Consider the following 24,901-nt stretch of genomic DNA (forward strand, 5'->3'; position numbering starts at 1 on the left):
TTCTTCTTTTATTTCCTGGTTGACTGATTCATCGTTTAGTAGTATGTTATTTAACCTCCACATATTTGGTTTTTCCAAATTTTTTCTTTTGGTTGACTTCATAGGGTCAGAAAGGATGCTTGGTATGACTTCAATCTTCTTGAATTTTTTAAGCATTTTTTTTTTACGTTTTTAATTAAATTCCAGTTAACATACAGTGTGATATTTGTTTTAGATATATAGTGATTCAGCGCTTCCACTCAACAACTGGTGCTCATCACAAGTATACTTGTTGAGGCCTATTTTGTGGGCTAATATCTCTTTTGGAGAATGTTCCATGTGCACTTGAAAAGAATATGTATTCTTCTGTGTTAGGATGGAATGTTCTGAATATATCTGTTAAATCCATTTATTCTAGTGTGTCATTCAAAGCCATTGTTCTCTTGTTGATTTTTTCTTTAGGTGATCTGTCCATTGATGTAAGTAGGGTGTTAAGGTCCCTTACTATTATTGTGTTAGTATCAATTAGTTCCTTTATGTTTACTTGCTGCTTTATGTATTTGGGTTCTTCTAAATTGGGTGCATAAATATTTACAATAGTTTTATCTTCTTGTTGGATTGTCCCCTTTATTATTATATAATGTCCTTCTTTGTCTTCCCTTCACAGTCTTCATTTTAAAGTCTAGTTTGTCCAATATAAGTATTGCTGCTCTGGCTTGCTTTTGATATCCATTTGCATGATACATTTTTCTCCATCCCCTCACTTTCAATCTGCAGGTGTCCTCAGGTCTAAAATTAGTTTCTTATAGGCAGCATATAGATGGACCTTGTTTTTTTATCCATTCAGTCACCCTGTGTCTTTTGATTGGAGCATTTAGTCTATTTACAAAGTAATTATGGATAGATATGTACTTATTGCCATTTTATTACTTGTTTTGTGGTTGTTGCTGAAGATTTTGATTGATCCTTTCTTATCTGTCTTTCATGGTTTGCTTATTTACTTTAGTGATATATTTGGATTTCTTGCTCTTTATTCTTTGTGTATTTATTAGTTCTTGATTTGTTATTATCGTTAGGTTGTATATAACCTCTTCTGCATATAAAATGGTGGTCATTTAGGTTTGAATCCATTCAAATTTACTCCTCTTCTCCCCATGTTTTGGTATATGGTATGATATTTTACATCCTTTTATTTTGTGAATGCCTTGACCGATTTTTTTTTAAAGAAATATTCATTTTTACTGTTTTTGTGTTTCCTGCCTTCATACTGTCTTTTTGGTCTTTCCTTTCCACTCAAGAGTACCCTTTAATATTTCTTGCAGGGCTGGTTTAGTAGTGGTCATGAACTCCTTAAGTTTTTGTTTGTCTGGGAAACTCTTTATCTCTTCTTCTATTTTGAATGATAGTTTTCCTGGATAAAATATTCTTGGCTGTAGGGTTTTCCCATTTAGCACTTTGAATATGTCATGCCACTCCTTTCTTGCTTGGAGTTTTTCTGCTGAAAAATTTGCTGATAGTTTTATGGGATTTCCTTTGTATGTAATGGTCTTCTTTTGTCTTGCTGCTTTTAAAAAGGTTTTTTCTTTATCACTATATTTTGCCACTTTAATTACAATTTGTCTTGGTACAGATATGCTTTTATTGATTTTGTTGGGGGTCTCTGTGCCTCCTGAATCTGGATCTATTACCAAAGTTTTCAGCTGTTATTTCTTCAAATAATCTTGCCCCGTTTCTCTCTCTTCTTCTTCTGGGACTCCAAAAGTTCTTATATTTGAGGGAGTCACTGATTTTCCTAAGTCTGTTAATCAATTTGCATAATTCTTTTTTCTGCCCCTTTTGTTCAGGTTGATTACTCGATTTTCTAGGTCTTTAATGTGTTCCTCTGCTTCTTCCAGTCTGCTGTCATTCCATCAAGTATACCTCTCATTTAATGGTCTCACTGATGTTCTCCACTCCTTTCTCAAGTCCAGTGAGTATCCTTATGATCATTGCTTTAAATTCTCCATCAAGCATGTTACTTACATCTGCTTTGCCCAGATCCCTGGCCATGGCCTTGTCCTATTCTTTCATTCAGACAAATTCCTCTGTCTTTACATTTTGTCTAAGTTCCTGTGCCCATTTCTCTGTGTCAGTAAAGTCAGCTGTATCTGTTCTTGAGGGTAATAGCTTTATGAAGAAGAGTCCTTTAGTCCCTGTAGTATAGTGTCCCCTGTTCCCCAGGGCCTGGTGCCTCCAAGAATTTCTCCAATGTGTGCTGCATGCACTCTGTTGTTGTGTGTTGGCCAGTCATCTGCAGATGCAGAGGTTCTGTTTGCCTGTTATAGGCAATGTTTGTTCCCTGACGTGAGTGTAGCATGTTTAACTAGGTATGCTCTAGTCTGCTAGTGAAATGAGATCTGTAGCCACTGCCATGGGAACCAAGGGGTTGCAAAACTCCTTCACTGGGAGATGAGGTATTGCCAGGGATTTGGGCCAGTCTTCTGGAGGAAGAGGCCATCTGCACTGAGACAGAGGCAAATGTGACTGGGTAGGGTGGTTCTTCTGGAGTGTAGAGTGGGATGGGCAGACTTGATGTAAGCAACTTAGGTAGCAAGTGTTGGTGCTGCACTGGTTCTTGGTGCCCTGTGCTTATGCTGAGGGATGGGGGAGAGAAATGGCACCTGCCAATTCCTTTGTTCCTGGAGGGGTCTCTCCATGATCACTGGCCCTCTTGGACATACTCAGAGATGAGAAACTAACCTCCCACTGTGTCCTGGTGCTTTTCAGAGTGCTGTCTCCCTGCTATATTTTCATGGGCTGTTTGTCCTGCCTTTTCTGCAAGTGCAGCCCCCAAATCCTCTGAGCTCTCCCAGAGGCAAGAATGTTGACCTTTAAAACCAGGCTTTAAGCCTCACTGGTTGCAATAACTTTAAAAACTCAAACCCTCTCTCTTTAGAAAGAGAGCCAATTGCTATGGGAATAATTTTCTTGGTGCACTCTCCTGTGTGTTAGTCTCTCTCTCACCCTTCACAGCCACAGCTCCTCCCCATTTGCAGCAGCCACAATCCATTTCTCTTCCAAGCTGTGTTTCTGCACTTCCTGCCTCCTTCAGTGTCGTCTCTTCTCTTCCTGTGGAGTTTGTTCTGCCAGTCTTTACATCGATTTCTGGGGATTTTGGATGATTCGATAGCTGTCTAGTTCTATTTGTGAGATGAGGCAAGCCTAGGGTCCTTTTATTCCTCCACCATCTTCCCTCCAAGGTCAAGGAAAGTTTTGTAACCCTTTACCTACAGATGTGATCTGAGTAAAAATAGCAAAATAATATTTGGGGAGACTTTAACAAGTTGATACTAAAATTCATAAGAAAATAAAAGAAGAAATATCCTTAAAAAAGAAAAAGAACATTAAAGTGAGTGACATTTTAAAGATATATTATTCAATAAATAGTGAAGGAAAAATGGGTACCATATGGGGAAAAAACAAGAATTAAAATACTGATTCAAGTGAATCAAAGACTAAAAAGTACAAACTAAAGGTACTAGAAGTATATAGTTGAGGCATTCTAGTTTTTCAGGGCTGCTCACTGCCCTGCATCCTGCAGTTATTAAAGCATCCTACTCTTTACCTTCACACTGCCAAAATATCCAAGAGGAAATTCAATTCAGCTGAAAGGGTAGTTGTAGAAGAGCCCAAGAGGAAATCAGCAAGGTGGTCAAATAAAACCTCTTCCTACAAAAGTTGAAACCAAGCCATTAAAAGTGGCAGAAAAGGATCGATCTTTGGCGGGGGTGGGGGGGGGGGGAATTGCAAACAAAAGGGAAAGGGGGAGCAAAAAGAAAACAGACTGAAGTGGCTAACCAAGAAACTGAAAACATCTTCAGAAAACAGAGAAACTGAGGCTAAGTACAATGAAATTGATAGCATTTATCAGGTAAGTGATCCCTGTATTACACTTCTTGTCCAATCCAGAAGAATTTTTTTAATCACCATTTTGTAAATGTGAGTTTTTTAGAACTCTAAAAACATGTGTTTTGTTCCCCCCCCCAGCTTTATTGAACTATAATTGACATATAACATTGTGTAAATTTAAGGTATACAGCACAATGATTTATGTATATATCATGAAATGATTACCACAATACACTTAGTTAGACATTCATCACCCCACGTAGTTACCTTTTATGTGTATGTGTGTGGTTAGAACATTAAAGGTCTACTCTCTTAGCAGCTTTCAATATACAATATAGTATTGTTAACTGTAGTCGGCATGTTGTACATTGCATCCCCATAATTTATGCATCTTATAACTAGAAATTTGTACCCTTTGACCAGTATTGTCCATTTCCCCTACGCCCTCACCCCAGCCCCTGGCAACCACCAGTCAATCTACTCTGTTTCCATGAGTTCAGTTAAAAACACAGAAGACGGGACCCTGACTAGGACAATATATTTTCAAAACACGTATGTGAAGAAAGATTTGCTTGAAAAATATTAAATTAACTGGGAAACTCTACAATAAGAAAACAAACTCTCCAAATTAAAATAAATAGGGCAATATGAGTAGACACCTTACCAAATAATGTACATAAGTGGGAAATCAGTATGTGTATGTTGCTCAACTTGGGGAATTATTAGAAAATGATATGGATTGTCCATTAAGGAAAAGCAAATTAAAACACTGGTGAGATTCTCTATCCATCTATCAGAATGGCTAAATACCAAAACCGACAATACCACTTGCTGGTGAGGATGTGGGACAAGAAGAAATCTCATTCATTGCTGATGGGAATACAAATGGTACAGCCTCTTAAGAAACCTTGCCAGATTCTTTTGAAGCTAAACATAGTGTCACCATATGGTATAGCAGCTGTGCCCCCAGTGCATTTACCGAACAGGCGTGGTAACATACATCCACATAAAACCACTAAGAGCATATACAAAGCTGATTTATGAAAAGAAGAGAATCCCATTTCCTTCCATTTTGAAATCATGAAATCAAATGCTAGTTTATTTTTTGTATGAACTAATCATGGTGAGCATTAAGTAATGTAAAGAATTGTCAAGTCAATATGTTGTACACTTGAAGCTTATATTATATGTCAGTTATACTGCAAAAATAAACCAAAATTATATAGTGTAAGAGGGTTCCATTTTCTCCACATCCTTGTCAACACCTGTTGTTTCCTGTGTTGCTAATTTTAGCCATTCTGGCTAAAGTGGTGTGAGGTTATCAATATCTCATTGTAGTTTTGATTTGCACTTGCCTGATGATGAGTGATGTTGAGCATCTTTTCATGTGTCTATTAGCCATCTGTCCTTTGGAAAAATGCTTTTCATGTCTTCTACCCATGTTTTTACTGGATTATTTGTTTTGGGGATATTGAGTTTTGTAAGTTCTTTATATATTTTGGATACTAACCCATTATCAGAAAGGTCATTTGCAAATATCTTCTCCCGTTCTTTAGGTTGCTTTTTAGTTTTGTTAATTGTTTCCTTCACTATGCAGAAGCTTTTTATTTTGATAAAGTCCAATAGTTTATTTTTGCTTTGTTTCCCTTGCCTCAGAAGACATACCTAGTAAGAAGTTGCAGCTGCTGACGTCAAAGAAGTTACTGCCCTCTAGGTCTTTAATCCGTTTGGAATTTATTTTTGCATATAGTGTAAGAAAGTGGTCCAGTTTCATTCTTCTGCATGTTGTTGTCCAGTTTTCCCAACACTATATGTTGAAGAGACTCTCTTTTCCTTTAGATATTCTTTCCTGCTTTGTTCAAGATTAATTTGATTATATAGTTGTGGGTTCTTTTCTGGGTTTTCTCTTCTGTTCCATTGATCTATGTGTCTGTTTTGTGCCAGTACTATACTGTCTTGATCATTACAGCTTTATAATATAACTTGAAGTCTGTAATGGCGACGCCTCCAGCTTCACTTTTTTTTTCCAAGATGACTTTGGCTATTTGGGGTCTTTTGTGGTTCCATACAAATTTTAGGATTGTTTGTTCTAGCTCTGTGAAAAATCCTGGTGGTACTTTGATAGGGATTGCGTTAAATGTGTAGATTGCTTTGGGTAATATAGACCTTTTAACAATATTTGTTCTTGTAGTCCATGAACATGGAATGTTTTTTCATTTCTTTGTGTCATCTTCAGCTTCTTTAATCAGTGTTTTATACTGTTAATGGGAATGCAGACTGGTGCAGCACTCTGGAAAACACTGTGGAGGTTCCTCAAAAAGTAAAAAATAGGTCTACCCTGGGGTGCCTGGGTGGCTCAGTCAGTTAAGCGTCTGACTTTAACTCAGGTTATGATCTTATGGTTCGTGGATTTGAACCCCACATCAGGCTCTGTGCTCTGACATGACAGCTTGGAGCCTGATGCCTGCTTCAGATTCTATGTCTCCCTCTCTGCCCCTCCCCCACTCACGCTCTCTCTCTCAAAAATAAATGAACATTAAAAAGTATATACAGCTACCCTATGATCCAGCAATTGCCCTACTAGGTATGTACCCAAAGGATACAAAAATACTGATTCAAAGGGACACGCACCCTGATGTTTATAGTAGCATTATCAACCAATAGCCAAGATATGGAAGCAGCTCAAGTGTCCATTGATTGATGAATGTAAAAGATGTGGTATATGTATACAATGAAATAATACTCAGCCATAAAAAAGAATGAAATCTTGCCATTTGCAGTGACATGGATAGAACTAGAGAGTATTATACTAAGCGAAATAGGTCAGAGAAAGACAAATACCATATGATTTCACTCTTGTGGAATTAAGAAATAAAACAAATGGATATGGAAAAAAAGAGGCAAATAAAGAGACAGACTCTTAATTGTAGAGAACAAATTGATGGTTCCTGGAGAGGAGGTGCGTGGGGGTGCGGGGTGGGGGGAGTAGGTGAAATAGGTGATGGGGGTTAAGGACTTGTTGTGATGAGCACCAGGTGTTGTATGGAAGTGGTGAATCACCAAATTCTACACCTGAAACTAATATTATACTGTATGTTAGCTAATTGGAATTTAAATTAAAACTTGGAAAAAATTTTAATGAAAAAAATGCATACTTTAAAAAAAAATTAAAAACAGTTACCTGTCCATAAGTATGATAATGTCTTAAACTGTTCCCTGATCTATGAGAATTGTGTGTTATCTGTGACACCTTTGGTAGTGGTAGTCCAGCTTTTCCTAGGAACTTGGATTTGAAATTTTGAATATTATATATCATATTAAAACATGGATTAGTTGGATTTCAGAGCTAACACTTAATCAACATTTGAAGATAATTATAGTTGGTATCCTAATTTTAGGAATAATTTGTCCCTAAAGTTTAAGCTGGAAAATCACTGAAATAAGTTCTCCAAAAAGGACTACAATATGGCTTTGTATTAATTAAATAATAATTAATGCAAATGGGTCCAAATTGTTCATAAAGTATGTGATCAATCCAAACCAATAAAATTCCTTTCGTGATAGAAAAATACACTGTAACCTTGGAGTAGAGAAGGTTTTCCTATTACAAAAAAACATGAAAAAAAAAGTTGATAGGTTCATCAGCATAAATACAAAGTATTATTACTGAATGATAGAAATGACCATAAGCAAGGCACAAAGGAAATGACACATCCTAAGAAAATAGTTACAACTCATATCACAAGGTCTAATTTTCCTTAATCAATAAGGAGAAACTCCTATAAATAGGAGAAAGACTGGCTACCTAGTGAAAAATGAGCAAAAGATTCTACCAACCACTTCTCAAAGCATTAACTGCTGACTGTTTGAAAGTACAGAAAAGTGTAGAGAATAAAGGATATTATTCCACTCAAGCTACTGTTAATAATGTGGTATGTTTAGATTAAAAAAAAAAAACCCCGACAGTATACAAATTTATGTCCAGTTTCTAACACAGTATTAGCATTTTCCATGTTTCTAAAAGCTCTATGTAATCAACTTGAAAACTTAATTTTTTTTTTAGGGATTACACTCATTTGTAATTTTAATATTAAGCTTTGACCTTGTAAGACAACTCTGAGCTGTAGGGGCTTCAATTTCTACTTCATCTTTATTTAATACTGATTAGAGATGAGGCCTGTAAGGTTTGTTTGATTTTCTTCAGCTCTTCTAAGTAATTCCTAGCTAAACCATAGTGAGCTACTCAGTCAGCTAGGTGATGGTATGAACGCTGAACAAAGGCAACTCTTTTTTGAATATTGGCGTGTACCGGGAATAAATTCATAGTTTTCAGCTTCCTGAGGCTTTTGTATCACATTATGTTTTAGTCATTCATTTGGCTTCATTAAAATAGTCAAAGTCAAGATGTCCTGGAATTTATAATGTGATTCTGACTGGTCATGGACTGTCAGTGGACTTTAGCACTGTGTTGATACTAACTCTAAACCCCGTTCTCTGCCTCCATTCCACAGTGCCATCTTCTTCCGAGTCATCCTTTGTTAAATTTACAGACTGATCTTCTGGTTTTAAGGGCCTTTTTCTTAATATATTCTTTACTTTTTGAACTCAGAACTGAAAGTGGAATAGCAATCTTGTAATGCTCTTGATTTTCATCCTGTTGTGTGTTTTAGAATGCATGAGTTTGGAAGAGTTAGCATGAATTTCCGTAGAGCTGCCCTCCACTTTACCTTAATACCTGGACTAAATCAGTAGTTTCTCTTTCTTAGACAGTATATCTTCCTTCTTTCTTCCCCAAATCAACTCAGAGATCTATCATTTATTGTCCTGTGCTATTCAAAAGATATTGATATGTTTGCATAAAGTGCTAACTTTGAAAAGGACCTCTTAAAATATCTTTTTTATTGTGAAATACAACACATATGGAAAAGCACAGAAACATACATCTATTAATGAATTATACAGTGAATATCCAAATACCACCCATAGTTCAAGAAGTTGATTTCTAGCACTCCCAGAAGCTCTCCTCTTTCTCTTTCCAAACATAATTCTTTCTCTCTGTCCCAGGGTAAGCGATAATCTGAGTTTTATGTTAATCACTTACTCTGTTTTCTTTGTTGTTGTATGTATCTCTGAACACTATAGTTTTGTTTTGCCTGTTTTAGAGCTTTATAAACATGGATTCATATAGCACATATTATTTTATATCTGACTTATTTCACTCAATGTTATATGTGTAAGACTTGTCCATATTGTTGTGTTTCGTTGTATCTTGTTAACTGTATAGTATTCCAATGCATGTGTATACCACAATTTATACACACAAATGTCCTAATGTTGAAGGACATTTGGCTTGTATTTGGGGGAATTGTGAATACTGCTATGAACATTCTGATACATGTATTTTTGCTGGACACATGCACATATTTTTGTTGGGAGTATATGGGAGCACAATTACTGGGCCATAGATATATGTATCTGCAACGTTAGTAAATAATAGCAAACTTTTTTCCAACATGGTTGTACTATACTAACAGTATATGAGGGTTCCCAGTTGTTCTACCCCAGTATGTATATTGCCAGATTCCTTCATTTTAGCCATTTTAATGGGTGTGTCAAAGTGGTCTAATTTGTATTTTTGTGCTGTGACTCTAATGTGCTTAAGCACCTTTTCATACCGAAATTGGCCATTTGGACAATGCAAACTGTTGCAGCCACTCTGGAAAACAGTATGGAGTTTCCTCAAAAAGTTAAAAATACATAATACATTACAAATACAAATACAAATACATAAAAATACCATACATTCAAGTAATTGCACTACAAGGTATTTACCCAAAGAATACCAAAAAATACAGATTCGAAGGGGTACATGCACCCCAATGTTTATAGCAGCATTATCAATAATAGTCTAATTATGGAAAAAGCCCATGTGTCCATCAATTGATGAATGGATAAAGGTGTGGTACACACACACACACACACACACACACACACACACACACACACACACACACTGGAATACTACTCAGCCATCAAAAAGAATGAAATCTTGCCATTTGCAATGACTTGGATGGAACTAGAGTGTATTATGCTAAGCAAAATAAGTCAGGCAGAGAAAGACAATTACCATATGATTTCACTCATATGTGGAATTTAGAAGACAAAACAGATGAACATATGGGAGGGGGAAAAAGATAAGCAAACCATAAGAGACTCTTAATGTAGAGAACAAACTGAGGGTTGATGGAGGAAGGTGGGTGGAGGATAGGCTAGATGGGTGATGTGTGTTAAGGAGGGCACTTGTTATGACGAGCACTGGGTGTTATGTAAGTGATGAATCACTGAATTCTATTCCTGAAACCAATACTACGCTATATTTAACTAACTAGAATTTAAATAAAAATTTGGAGAAAAAATAAAGTTTTGTTTGTAGAGATTTTACACATCTTTAGTTTGAATTAATACTAGAATTTTAATATTTTTAATACAGTTTAAATGTTTAAAATATTTATGTTTTTTGCTCATTACATACAGTTGATTTTGGTATTTTTCACCTTGTATCCAGCAGCCTTGCTGAACTCACTTATTCTAATAATTTTTCTGTGCATTTCTTTAGATTTTCTACCTCTACAATCAGGTTGTCATGAGTCATGATAGTTTCATTTGTTCTTTTATAGTCATTATGCCTTTTATTTCTTTCTCTTACATCAGCTAGAACCTCCAGTACAGTGGTGGTAAGGATCCTTCTTGGCATGTTCCCCAACTCACTGGGAAAGCAACTTTTGTAATTTGTTTTTGAGATTCAGTACGTTCCCTTTTATTCTTGGTTTTCTAAGAGTTGTTACTATGATTTAATGCTGAATTTTATGAATTGCCATTACTATATGTAGTTTGGTGTTCATGAGACTTTTCTATTTTACTGACATGTATACACACATACAGTGGATTTCTAATGTTAAAACTATCATGTTTGCTAGTAAAATCATCTGGGCCCAGAGTTTTCTCTCTGGAAAGGTTTTAATTTTTGGATTAAATTTGTAAGATTATCCACATTTTTGGGGTGCTTGGGTGGTTCAGTCAGTTAAGCATTCAACTTCAGCTCAGGTCATGATCTCACAGTTCGTGAGTTGGAGCCCTGTATCCAGCTTTGTGCTGACAGCTCAGAGCCTGGAACCTGCTTCAAATTCTTTGTCTCACTGTCTTTCTGACCCTTCCACACTCACACCCTGTCTCTCTCTCTCTCTCTCTCAAAAATAATAAATAAATATTTTAAAAATGAAAAAAAAGATTATCCACATTTTAAAATATTTTCTTTAATGGTATTAATTACTTGGGTTTTAGTAGAAATTTCTCCACTCCTTATAAAATTTCAGATTTACTGACATAAAGTTGTTTATAGTAGCCTATTAACCTTTTCATATCCTTTTCACTACTACATATTTATAGTAGTGCCCCCTGTTTCATTCCTGCCTTTGGTTATTGTAAATTCTTAATTTTTCTTTCTCAGTGTTGCCAGGTTTCTGATTTTTCAAAAAGTTACATTTGGGCTTTGTTTTTCTCTATTCTGATGTTCATTTACTCTTATCTTTATTTCCTTTTTTTCTCCTTGGGTTTGTTTTTTTGTTCTTTATCTAGCTTCCTGAAATTGATGCTTATTACCTCATTAATTTTTAGCCTTTCTTCTTTTCTAACGTATGCATGTAAGGCTATAACTTTAAGGTAGACAGTGTTAAACTGTATCTCATGTATTTTGATATTGTTATTTAGTTCAAAATAATTTCTAATTTCCTTTGTGATTTCTTCTTTGTTCATGGATATTTTAAAGTCTCTTTAAAGTTTCTTAATTTCTGAATATATAGGGACTTTTAGTTTTCTCTTTGTGATGACACTTTCAGGAAATTATTTTAAGTTACTTTAAAGAACTTGGAAATATATTGTCTTTGTATATGTACTTTAAAATAATGAGTATTCTGAAGTCGTTAGATACTGAATTCTTGTTTGTCTATTATATCACTTAACGTTTATCAAGTTGTTCCTTTCTTTAGCTTTATTGGTTTGTGTGTACACATTTGTTTTTTCTGTGCTGATTATAGCTTGGTCTGTTTCTTTGAGAATTTCTGTCAGTATTTTACTTTAAATTTTTGGAAGCCATTTCTTAGGTACTTCCAAATTTGGAAATCTTCTGTCTTCATAATTTGAAATTTTGTCATTGTGAAATACCCCTCTTCATCACAGGTAACACTTCTTACCTTAAAGTTTACTTTGTGTAGAATTTATATAGTTACACCAGTTTTCTTTTGATTAGACATGATACGTCTTTTATTCCCATATTTTTACTTTCAGACTTTCTAAATTCGTTTGCCTTATAAACTTCATATACTTGGCTTTTCTTTACTAAGACAATCTGACAGTCTTCAGATCTTAACTAGTACATTTAATCTGCTTACACTTAATGTAATCACTGATATATTGGGATTTAAATCTTATTTTATTTTGTGCTTTTTATTTTTCCTGCCTGATATATGTCCCTTTTCTTTATCGCCTTTTTTGTTTTTTTGTGTTTTTTTGCCCTTTTCTTCTTATTACTTTTTATCCCATTTTTTTCTTTTGTTAGTTTCAAGTTTTATACTCTTTTTTTTCAGTAGTTAACATAAAGATGACCACATAAATATATGACTATCAATTAAGTCTGTTAATTTGTGCTTTTATTTTTTTCTCAGATAATGCAAGGACTTTAATGTGCTTCAGCTATTTTATGGTATAGTTGCTAATGTTGTTTTTAATTTTCTATATACTTTAAATCCAACACGTTATTTTTATGTTTTATGCAGTCAGTATTCATTTTAACTTGCTCATATCTTTACTCTTTTACTGTTTTCCTTGCTCTTCATTTATCCCCCGACTTCTCTTCATTTTTTATATGCCCTTTAGTGCAGTTGTGCTGGGGACAGATTCTCTGTCTTAAGTCAGTCTGAAAATGTGTTATTTCAACTTTGTTCTTGAAGGTGGTTTTGCTATCTGTAGAATTCTAGGTTGGCAGTGTCTTTTTCCTTTCATCACTTAAAAATACCATCTATTGTGTTTGCCTCCCATTATTTCTGTTGAAAAGTAACCTTTGAATCCAGTAGTTTCTTCTTTGTTGCATATGTGTATATATTTTTCATTTCATAATTCAATTTAAAAGTTTTTTGAGTATAGTTGACACATAATGTTACGTTAGTTTCAGGCATACAACATAGTAATTCAACAATTATATGTTGTGTTATGCTATGCTCACCACGAGTGTAGCCACCATGTCTCATCATGCAGTGCTGTTACAATATCACTGACCAGATTCCCTATGCTGTACTTTCCGTCCCTGTGACTTACAATTCCAAAGCTGGAAGCCTGTATCTCCTGCTTCCTCTGACCCATCGTACCCATCCTCCCACTCCCTTCCCCTCTATCAACCACCAGTTTGTTCTCTGTATTTATAGCTCTGATTCTGCTTTTTGTTTATTCATTTGTTTTGTATTTTAGATTCCATATATAAGTGAAACCATGGTTTTGCCTTTCTCTGACTTTTTCACTTAGCATGATACCCACTAGAGCCATCCATGTTGTCACAAACGGCAAGATCTCATCCTTTTTTATGGCTGAGCAGTAGTCCACATATGCGCGCGCGCGCACATACACACACACACACACACACACACACACACAACATACCACATCTTCTTTATCCGTTTATCAGTCGATGGACACTTGGACTGCTTACATAATTTGGCTATTGTAAATTAATGCTGCAATAAACACAAGGATGTATATATCTTTTCAGATTAGTGTTTTCATTTTCTTTGGGTGAATGAATACCCAGTAGTGGAATTACTGGATCATATGGAATTTCTACTTTAAAATTTTTGAGGAACCTCCATACTGTTTTCCAAAGTGGCTGTACCAATTTACATTCTCACTCACCATCAGTGTAAAAAGGTTCTTTTTTTCTCCATATCCTCACCATCATTTGTTATTTTTTGTCTTTAAGATGCAAGATGATATTTCATTATGGTTTTGATTTGTATTTCCCTGATGATGAATAATGTTGAGCATCTTTTCACGTGCCTGTAGGCTGTCTGCCTGCTTTGGAAAAATGTCCATTCAGGTCCTCTGCCCATTTTTAAATTGGATTATTTCGTTTTTCTGGTTTTGAGTTGTATAAGTTCTTTATATATTTTGGATATTATCCCCTTATTGGATATATTATTTGAAAATATCTTCTCACATTCAGGTTGACTTTTTGTTTTGTTGCTGCTTTTCTTCACTGTGGAAAGGTTTTTTATTTTGATGTAGTCCTAGTATTTAGTTTTGTTTTTGTTTCCCTTGCCTAGGAGACATAACTAGAAAAACGTTGCTATGGTCAGTGTCAAAGAAATTACCGTGTATGTTCTCTTCTAGCAGTTTTATGGTTTCAGTTCTCACATTTAGGTCTTTAATCCATTTCGAGTTTATTTTGGTGTGCTAGAAAGTGTTCCAGTTTTTTCTCTTGCATGTAACTGTCCAGTTTTCCCAGCGCCATTTGTTGAAGAGATTCCCTGTTGTGTATTCTTGCCTCCTTTATTGTATTAATTGACCTTATAAATGTGGATTTGTTTCTGGGCTCTCTGTTCTGTTCCATTGATTTATGCGTCTGTTTTTGTGCCAGTACCATATTCTTGATTACTACAGCTTTGTAGTATGTCTTGAAATCTAGAATTGTGATACTTACAGCTTTGTTCTTCTTTCTCAAGATTGCTTTGGCTCTTTGGGATCCTTTATGATTCCACATAAATGTTAGTATTTGTTTTAGTTCTGTGAAAAATGCTGTTGGTATTTTAATAAAGATTACATGGAATCTGTAGATTGCTTTGGGTAGTATGGACATTTAAATATTAAATTTTCCTATTCATGAGCATGGGGTATATTTTCCCATTTGTTTGTGTCCTCTTCAGTTTCTTTCATCAGTGTTGCATAGTTTTTGGAGTACAGGTCTTTCACCTCTTTGGTTAAATTTATTCCTAGGTACTTTTTTCTTTTTGGTGCAATTGTGGATGGAATTCACAATGGTTCTTAGCTATTCTGTTTATGTATGGACTTATTTTTATTTATCTTTCTTAGAGGTTGAAAGCTTTCTTTCAGGTTGATAGGTTGATATCTTTAATGATTGGTTTTGAAAATGTTCTGCCATTATCTCTTTAGTGTTCTACAGGATCCTTTTCCTCTTCTGGTATTCTTTTTATATATATATATATATATATATATATAGCGTTTGTTTAGCGTTCTCTGCTTGATTCTTTATATTTTCTTCTGACATAATTAACTTCCAGTCTACTATTTTAGCGATGTCTTTCTGTCTCCTTCAGCATGGTTATTTTAAGTCTGTCTGATAGCGACAGTATCTGGAGTCATTGAGGGTTTCTGGGTTCTGTTGTTTTCACTTACATTGTCTTGTCTCCTTTTGTGCTTGGTTACCTTTGATTATGTGTCATACATAGTATTTGAAAAACTATTTATAAAAATATTTTGAAGCCTGAGGTGATATTACTTTCTTCCAAGGTGTTTCTGTTTTTTCTCTCAGGTTCTAGGGTACTAGCAATCTGGGATTACTTTAATCCAGTTTTAGGAATTACAATTTTCTGGACCATTCAAATGACTGGAAGCTAGGCTACAATGTCCACAAAGACTGTTATTTCAGTTAACTCATTTAGGTTGCAAACATTGGGGATCCCAGCATCAGGCATGGAAGTTTTACCAGGCAGCAGTCCATACTCTTACATGGGTCTGAACTCCAGTTTTTATTCTCTACCCCAGGGGTTGGCAAACTTTTTCTATAAAGGACCAGAGAGTAAATAATTTAGGCTTTGTGGACCATACAGTCTTTTGATGCAACAATCAATGCTGCCATTGTTTTTGAGAAAAGCCACAACGTGTGAATTAATGAGCGTGAATGTATTTCAATAAAGCTTTATTTACAAAATCAGGCACAAGGCCAGATTTGGCCCAGGGCCATAGTTTGTTAACCCCTGCTATAGTCTGTCAAAACTCTGCTCAGATTCTCAGCCACCTCTTCTTAAATTTAGGTTAGCCCTGAATGCTGATCTAGCCTCTCTTTGGTCTGCTGTGTTAAATAGCTCTCTAATGCCTTCAAGAATATTTTGGGTTTTTTATGTTTTGCCCAGTTGCTGTCAGCAGGAGGTTTAATCTGAAATACCTAGTCTGTGGTATTATCAGAAGCTAAAGTCATATACAAAGTTAACCAATTTAACAGCAATGAGATTTTTTTTTCCTCTTTGATCTCAGGAAGGAAATTTCTTGAGGTGTTCTCAGAGAATCTCTCTCACTGACATCCTTTGATATATAAATGACTTTTTCTTTAATGAAACTGACTTTTCAAGACATGTTTCTGTAGTCTTCCTAGAGTGATTGTGTATTCCAAGGTTAAATTTATAGAGCACTGTTGTCCATCAGAACTTTTCTGTGATGATGGAAATGTTCTATATCTTGCACTGTTCAATATGGTAGCTACTAGCCACCTGTGGCTATTGAGCACTTGAAATGTGTCTAGTGCAAATACCAAACTCCAATTTTACTTTACTTTTATTTAATTTTAACTAATTTAATTTTAAATAGCCATGTGTGGGTGGGTACTTAGTTTGGAGTGGATAAAGCTTAGATTAAATGAAGAATCTACTCTCAGTGCAAAATGTGTTCTTACAGTCTCACCCACCAAAGTGTCCATTTTCTAGTGCTTTTGCAAGAAATACTTAACCTAAATATATTCAATGGTCAGTAGTATCTCTCTAAATATCTTAGGGCTTGCAGAATGTTTCCATGTATTCCTACCATTCACCTGGTGTGATGGAAGTACACTTGCTATCCTCAACAGGCCACATAAAACCAATGCAGTCACTCAATTTAGTTTCTAACACATGTTTTTCTTTGCAGGGAAAGGGGCGACTTCGCCGAGGAAACTATCCAAGTCCATCCTCTCCTGTGGTAGTTCGGTTGCCCTCTATGTCTGATGTGCCAGAAGAGACCTTGACTAGTGAAACAGCTGTGGAGACTGACATCACAGAACAACAGCAAGCAGCTATGCAGCAGGAGGAGAGGGTACTGACTGAGCAGATTGAGAACTTACAGAAAGAGAAGTGAGTTTTCAGGAGGAAAGGGAGTGACCAGTTATTACCTGTTTTCCTTTCCTTCATTCTGTGCTTTCTTGATTTTTCCTTCCTTACTAAATATCTCCTATGTGTGAAGCACTGTATCAGGTGATACAGGGCATGCAGACATGTTACCTGGACTCGGGTAACAGCGTGAGAGTTGTCATTGTATTGACGGAACCTCCATGAGCAGGGAGACCTGGAGATGCTGAACTGACACACTGCAACACGGTGTGTCAGTCTTAGCCAAGATTCCTCACAGGTCTAAGACCAGCCTCACTGACTAAATTGGTCTTTAAAAGGAGGAATGAGGATTCCTGGGTTAAGGCAGAGGCCCTTTCAAGAATGGGTATTACCCAGAACTCCCTAAAGGAAGGTTATTTTCTGAAGATCAGTGTAGCCATGGGGCCAACAATTAGATGGTCAGGATAAGGCAGCAGCTCTAGTGGGCGCTGGGATACTATGTAGGGAAATTGGTTGCAATTTAGGAGAGAGACAAATAGTCAACTCTGTGCCCTCCGCCATCCCTGGAGAAAGGGTAGGTAACAATAATACTATATTTGGGGGGATAATGTGGACAAGCTGTGGCTCTTTTTGAAGGTACTGTGTACTGGTTCTGGTTGAAAACGAAGACTCTTAAGCTTTAAGGGCATTTTTGTTCCTCAGTCTCACGATCCCAGGTCTGAGAGTTTGATGCATTAGGGAATATGGGAGTCTGTTGAAGTACTTTTTGCCTATCAGGACTGATTCTAGAATTTAGGCAAGCTAAAAAAGCAGCTGGGGCTCAGATATGCAGAACATGATAAGGCAGAAGTAGTATACATTGACCAGGGGCTGGTATTGGAGGTACTGAAGGATGAGTAGTTCAAGCTTGGTAGAGTGGAAGCAAAGCTAAGAAGGCCCTGAAGGAGAAGACACTTGATGTAAAAGGGAATAAGAATTGGAAGGATAAGGAGGTTGTGGGCTGATGTATTTCCAGGTGTAAGATCTGCCCATTGGGGAAAGTTGCCCACATAATGTGGAGGAAAGGTGGTTAGAAGTAGCAGACATAGAGGAACTTTTGTCTTAGAGGACTGAAGTGAGCTTTTACGAAGACGTTAATTGACACAGATCTGAGTGACATCAAGCAGTACTGAGAAAGCAAGATTAGGAGCCATGTACCAAAGACGTGAGAGAACAAGGGGGCTGAGAGGCAGGTGGGTGACTGATGAAGAGGAGCAGAGAATGCTGTGAGTGGGAGCAGCATAAGCTGCAAAGAACAGAAAAGATCAGTCAGCATTTGACTTCATCAGAGGCCTCTCTGTGTTTAAGGTGAGGATATCATCTATAGTGTAGTTAGTGCCTGTTTCATGGGAAATAGTTTAAGAGCTGGAAGGAATCTTAAGAGTTTATCTCATTAAATCTCTTTGTTTTGTGGATGAGGAAGCTGAGGTCCAGAGAGAGGAAAGTACACTCCTGCTGCATTATGTATGAGTTCAGAGTGAGTTTAGAACCCTGATCTGATTATCAGTCCCAAGTTCATTTTACCAAAATATCTTATAGCTGCAGCATCTTTTCCTACCTCACTCTTTGCTCTATTATAGGTCCCAGACTTTGCTGTTTTTAACCTTCATCATTACTGTGGCTTCCGGGTCTCCATCGCCACTTTGGTTGAGAACAGTAGGAAATGTGACTGTTTTTGTTACTTAAATTTCTTGCATCATAGGTCTTTTTTCCTGTTGTCTTCTTTCCACTTCTTATCAAATGCTAGTGGATTTCTTGATTATATCTTACAGGGAGGAGCTAACATTTGAGATGCTTGTATTGGAACCCCGTGCCTCTGATGATGAAACCCTGGAGTCTGAGGCCTCCATTGGGACTGCCGATAGCTCAGAAAATTTGAATATTGAGTCTGAAGGTGCCATCTCTGAGAAATCAGGTAAATGAACATACTAGACCAAAGTCTCCAGATTTTTTTTGTGAAGGAGGAGTAAGGATTCCCAAGCTAATAAGACAAAATTCCTTTCAAGAATGCCTAACCTTATGTGAGAAGGTGACAAAATCCTAAGGAGTTAAATATGTACTGATCTTTGTGAAACTTCCATTATATACTGTTCATTAGACCAAGCCTTTAATGCAATGCAGCTTTTTGTCAATTTAATGTTTTCTCCTCGATCTACCACAGAAAAAAACCCATAGTAACAACACATGTCGTCTTACCCATGATCCATGTTCCAGAGGTGGTTAGCAGGCATTGTGCCCTGCTGAGAGATGGGGTTATACCAAAGGAGGTATTTAACCACCTGGCATGTCTCAGGGAGACGAAGAATTACTACATACCCTGGCAGTTTTTTAAATGACAGTGACAGTTGTAGGCCTCTCCTAATGGCATAGTCGAACTCCAGACTTCTTGGGGTTGATTCTGAAATGACCTACATAGAAATGGATAGCTTCTCGAGTTATGACTGTGCACAAAGTAGGTCAGCTTGGACCCTTCAGACCTCAGCCCACCCAATTTCACATGGGAATGGTGAAACTGATTCATTATGGAATGATTTGCTTTAGAGAAAATTGTCATTTATAGCTTTGATCTCTTCTTTGAATTAGAGAGAAGCTTAGCCCTTAGCTCCCTGAAGGCAGCTGGCAAGTCTGAATCTTCAAGCAAGTTCCGAAAGCAGCTAAAAAAGCAGGAAGACTCTTTGGATTCGATGGACTCTTCAGTCTCTACTTTATGTTCGTCTAGCACTGCATCTTCTCATGGGACCAGAAAACGATTTCAGATTTATTCTAAATCTCCATTCTACCGAGCTGCCTCAGCTGGGGAGGTCCTGGGAATGGAAGGGCCACTGGGCCAGAGCAGATCCCTGGAAGACAGGCCTCAATTCATCAGCAGAGGAACCTTCAACCCTGAAAAGGGCAAACAAAAATTAAAGAATGTGAAAAACTCACCTCAGAAAACCAAAGAGACCCCAGAAGGGACAGTCTTGTCTGGCCGCAGGAAAACTGTGGACCCAGACTGCAGCTCCACCCAACAGCTAGCACTCTTTGGAAATAACGAGTTTATGGTCTGAACTGGCAGCTGTATGTCCCGTCATGGCTACATAGTGGTAAACACACCTCCTCTTCGGGGCCTCTTCTCATCACCTTGTCCACAATAGTCCATCCTAATTGTGGTCCTGCCTCTTGCCCAAGCATACAACTGAGAACTTGTGTGCTAATTTCCTGGGCCTCCTGCAGAAGCAGAAAAGCCCCTTTGAAGCCTGCTGGGGATGGTGCCAGCTGTGCCTTGGCTGCTGTATTTGACTGGAGATTCCACCAAACAGAGCCATCAAGGGCCTGGGGATTTGGGCCAGTTGTGAGGTCTTTGTAGTTGCCTCTCCTCCGTCTTCTTTTCCTTCCCAGATGTGGGTGTTGAACTGGAGGGGACATGGTGGGCCTGAGGGACCCGCTGATTTCTGACATTGAAAGAAAACATATAAATCTTTCTTAACCATGAAAGCAAAAGCCTTTGGGTTTATTTTGGGATAGTTAGGAGCTGGAGCAGAATATAATTTTTTTCCAAGGATTTATAAACAAAAAGCCTAAGCCCTCTATTTTAAGATTTTTGAGAAACACTCCATGTTATATTTTGGGGAAAGTAAAAAAGTAATTGTTTCCATGAAGCCATCAGAGCATGCCTCAGACATCTGGTTACACAATGAAGAAGAGAGTACATGTTTTGTTTTTTGATGATGTTCAGTGTCATAATAATCAATGCTGGTTTCACTCCTGGTTAGTTCTTGCCAAACATATTGCATGGGCTAAAGTTTCAGTAGCCTACTTTTCTCATATTTCCTGGTCCTAGGATTAGGTTCCTCTGATTTTTTTTTAAAGTCTCATCAGAGACATGGTGATCCCTAAACATGAGGGTTTCATCCTAATCCACCCAGGCCTTTCTCTTCGTATAGATTAAATTGAAGATCACAAACGAACCTGTTCATTTGCTGGTGGATTTCCACCATAAACTCAGACAAATAATGTGACCATTTAATCACTTCTCCCAAAACATTTATACACAACACTGCATGAATAAGTGTTAACAGAAAGCTGCCAAAAAATAAAAAAGTTTTTAATATAACCATCTAACTATTATCTTCTTTTCCTCAGACCATCAGTATTAAATAGATGAAAGAAAAATCAAGGACTACTTGAAGCTATTTTTGTTAATATTCTGGTTACTGAAGTTTACTGTAAATATATATGTATAGTACGCATATTTCTTTTTAACTTTATGCTTCCCTCCTTCCCATGGAATTTCTTCCCACAGATTAGGGGCCATTGGATAGGGGTGAGAGCCACTATCCCTGGGTTGAGGGAAAAATCAAACCATCTTTTTCACCACTGGGTGTCTCCACACACCTGAGCTATAATAATAGTATTTTAAGCTTCTTAGCATTGTGGGATTAGAAATCTGTTTTTGCTATTTATAATATATGGAAAATGAAACATGATACTCTTTCTTGAGATAAGTATGTGAAAATGTTTATTTTTAAAGTTACTAAATGCATCTTGTCTAACTACCACATGCACTGTTCTGAAAAAGAGCCTTTACCATCTGTAACCTGAATTTTGGTTATTCTTTCTTTTCATACTTCTTCAATTTGAAGTTATGGAAATATTTAGACTTTTGTTAAGGCAGAGTCTCTCCTGTTACACAACACTGAACCTCATGTCACTGCCTCAGTGGTTATTGTCAAGCCCCAGAGGTCGGACTTGGAACATCATTCTGAGTGGCAGCTAAAGGTAGCAGGAGTCTTACCTCTCCCTGGTTTGGTTTCAGAAATGAGCTAGGGAAAGGAATCTTTTTAAATCTCCAGAATGATGATGGCTGTGAGTAAATGTTAGATTTTATATCCCGCAAACATCTGCCACCTTGTTTGTGCCGAGGAGTAATAAATTTAAAGCCTTTAAAAATCTGAATTTTGGAGAATCTCCTAGAGGAAAACCCAGCCCCTCAGCGTGGTCATGTCCAAGTGGGATTGCTGGAGCCTCAGGGCCCCTTGCCGGGCCACACAGGTCTGCTTCAGGATTCCGGGGAGAGGAGTGTCCTCCTGGGCATTCACAGCTACTCTCCACTTGCTCCAGAACATTGGTTAAATACTATACAAAAAAGATATTACCCTTGTCGGATAGTCCTTTGGCCCTGAGGAACAGCCTGGAGGACACATCTCAGCATATGTTCTCCCTTCTAAATCTTTGCGGATTTTGTTTGTTTGCAAAATAAGTTTTTGGCAGTTAAAAAAGAAACTACTCATTGTAGGTAGGTCACTTTATAGGAACTAGGCAGTGGATGATAAGAGACTTTATAATTTTTCTCAGGGACCTGAAACCTGAATTTGGATAAAATTAAATAAAAAATACTTGTTTTTCAGTTGCTAGATTTGTGGATTTCTAGTTATTTAACAAACTGCCAGAATGGAGGATGGTGGGGAGGAGAGATCCACACAAATGTTAAGAATGGAGAGCAAGTGTGGGACCCTCCCTTTGAAGGAAAGAAAGCTTTTCTTCTCATAGGATAACAGGTGTTGTTGGCCTGATAAAGAGTTGAAGCCATAATTCTTAAAAGCTGTCAGAACCAAGTGCTGTATCTTCTTCCATCTGATCTTAACTGGTCCTCTCCATGGTTCAAGTTGTCACCACAAAGCGATGCTGTATTACAGTCACTTTCAATGAAGATGTTAACCCTTAATATGTGTCAAAGTCATGCTTCCTATTGCTTCTCCTTTGCTTTTCTCTGCTCTCAGATGCCACAAACAAAATCCCTGCGTGGCATCAGTGGGGCAGCCCCCCATCTGGAGCCTGTACTCCAGAATACAGAGAAATTCTGTTCATATCACACATTCCCAGCCCCAAACAAAGTCCAGATTTTCACTTCTCCCCATTAAAGCCAACATATCCTTTATCATGGAAAATGTAATAAAAGCAGAGAAGTATAATTTTAGGGTTAGGTTGTGTATCATTAAGTGAAGCAAATCTGTTCAACAGCAAGGATCAGGCAGGTGGCATGCTTAACGCACTCTGTACTTCCTGCCATTTTATTTACTTTGCCACTCTGGCCTTCTGGAAACACAAAGGGAGATAGAGAGTTCCCAGTATAGGCCTTGCACAGACAGGGACCTGAAGAAGGGATGGGATACCAGACCTCTACCTTCTCATGCTTTGGAAACCTGGTGCAGCTCTTACCCTGCTGGGAGGTTAGTGGAGACTTCCTGTGTTCCGTGACAGTAGGGTTGTTTTCACTGTCAAAGACCGAGGACGGAGGGCCTAGAAGAAAAGAGGAGCTCCGGCAAGGTTCTGCAGGCCCACTTCAGTGACCGTGGGCCATGATATTTTAACTGTAACTAACGAATGTGTACCTTTTATAAGCACTTTGGTGAACTAGAGAAGAAAGTATTCTCAGGATGTGTTCAAAGCTAAGAGGGTTTTTATTTTAAAATGAAACACAGTCCAGATGGCTTTCCTAATCCTCCTCTCTTCTCCCCTGTGGTGGGAGCTAGGCATGGGGCATGCGTCATTCTGTGTTGACAAATGTGTTATGTCTGTCCATATTTTGTGACAGTTCCCCAGCACTGTCCCCCAACAACACCATGCTAGCCTTGGTGGTAAAAGTCCCTGGTGTTTGAGGAAGTCCTCTGTTCTTCTGTGCCCCTAAAATATTTCTAACCACTTTTCTCTGGAACCACTCCCACATTTGATTTGGTGTTAAAGGAAACAGCAAGATGAAGAATGTGGAGATGGATCTATTTGGTCTTGTTGGTCTCTTGGCTAAAACTGTTTAAGGGGCCTATCACCTTGCTATCCATCTATATACTTAATGCCTGTTTATCAGCCCTCTTAGGTCATATAAAAGTTGCACCTTTTGAACCAAGTAATTGTATTTACTAGGGGAAAGGTGTGGATTACAGATTAGTATTATATTATTTTAATGGATTTAAAGTAATTTATAAGTATGCTGAGTGTAAATTTTTAAGACTATGTATTGTAAAAGGACATATCCTGTGAAATATATCATTTTACTGTTTAACAGAATAATTCTATAAAAAGAATGATTTATCTCACCCACGGAACTGATTACATTCCTGATGCAATCAACAGGCACTTTGTAATTTCCTTTTCGGTTGGTTTTTTTTTTTTTGTTTTTTGTTTTTTTTTTTTTGGAGGTGGGGGAGCAAGACATCATCTGTATGAAGTGCAGTTTGTGTCACTCAGAATATGCACTGTATAGCTACACAAAAGCAGCTTGATGAACAAATCACCCCGTGGCTCATTAAAGAACAAAGCTTCCAGAAGCAGCAATCCGTGTGGTTTGTTTTCTGACCATCCTGGCTCCCACCCTAACTCACTCCAGTCCCACTCCAATGGTTTTTGTTTAAGGAAAGGACTGAGCAGTTGGCAAAGTACAGAAACAGTAATTACTGGAACTCAGCTGAATTCAAGTGAAGGGTGAGATTCAAGCTGTTAGTTTTCTGTAATGGATGCTAGCTGCCAGCTGTTAAGACTTCCATTTAATCAGCTCAGAGCTAGGTGGACAGCCAAGACCGCAAGTCTACATTTAGGATCCTCACCAAAAAGACTGTGAAGAAGTAGCAATATCTGCTGTGGGCCCAGGAATTCAAGCCTAGGTTGTGCTTTTTGTTCTGGCTGTGATTTGGAGAAAGTTGTGAGCCCTTTCTGGGTGTCAGTTTTCTCATCTGTAAATGAGCTCCCTTCCTCGGGTTTACTTCTCTGTATAACTCCTGCTGACTCTCAGGTGTCCGTGTAAAGGGAAGTTTACTGGAAATTTACGCCTCCCCCTTGAACTGGGTTAGATGTCTTGTATTCTCAACAGAGCCCAGTATTTG

The 24,901-nt window shown here is 37.5% G+C and overlaps 1 protein-coding gene across 11 annotated transcripts in view; it reads left to right on the plus strand.

Moving 5' to 3' along the window:
- Positions 1 to 24,352, plus strand: part of MYO9A (myosin IXA) — a 282,129-nt gene extending 257,777 nt beyond the window's left edge. For all 11 annotated transcript variants that reach the window (XM_078448833.2, XM_078448830.2, XM_078448837.2 and 8 more), the window contains 3 exons: positions 16,828 to 17,030; positions 18,818 to 18,960; positions 19,629 to 24,352. In XM_078448833.2, coding sequence (XP_078304959.2) covers positions 16,828 to 17,030; positions 18,818 to 18,960; positions 19,629 to 20,092 — 810 coding nt within the window. In that variant the 3' untranslated portion in view covers positions 20,093 to 24,352. The remainder of the gene's footprint in view (positions 1 to 16,827; positions 17,031 to 18,817; positions 18,961 to 19,628) is intronic.
- Positions 24,353 to 24,901: the final 549 nt, after the last annotated feature.

The sequence above is a fragment of the Panthera onca genome, chromosome B3 (assembly GCF_046562875.1).
Source record: "Panthera onca isolate mPanOnc1 chromosome B3, mPanOnc1 haplotype 2, whole genome shotgun sequence".
In the NCBI taxonomy this organism is placed as follows: domain Eukaryota; kingdom Metazoa; phylum Chordata; class Mammalia; order Carnivora; family Felidae; genus Panthera; species Panthera onca.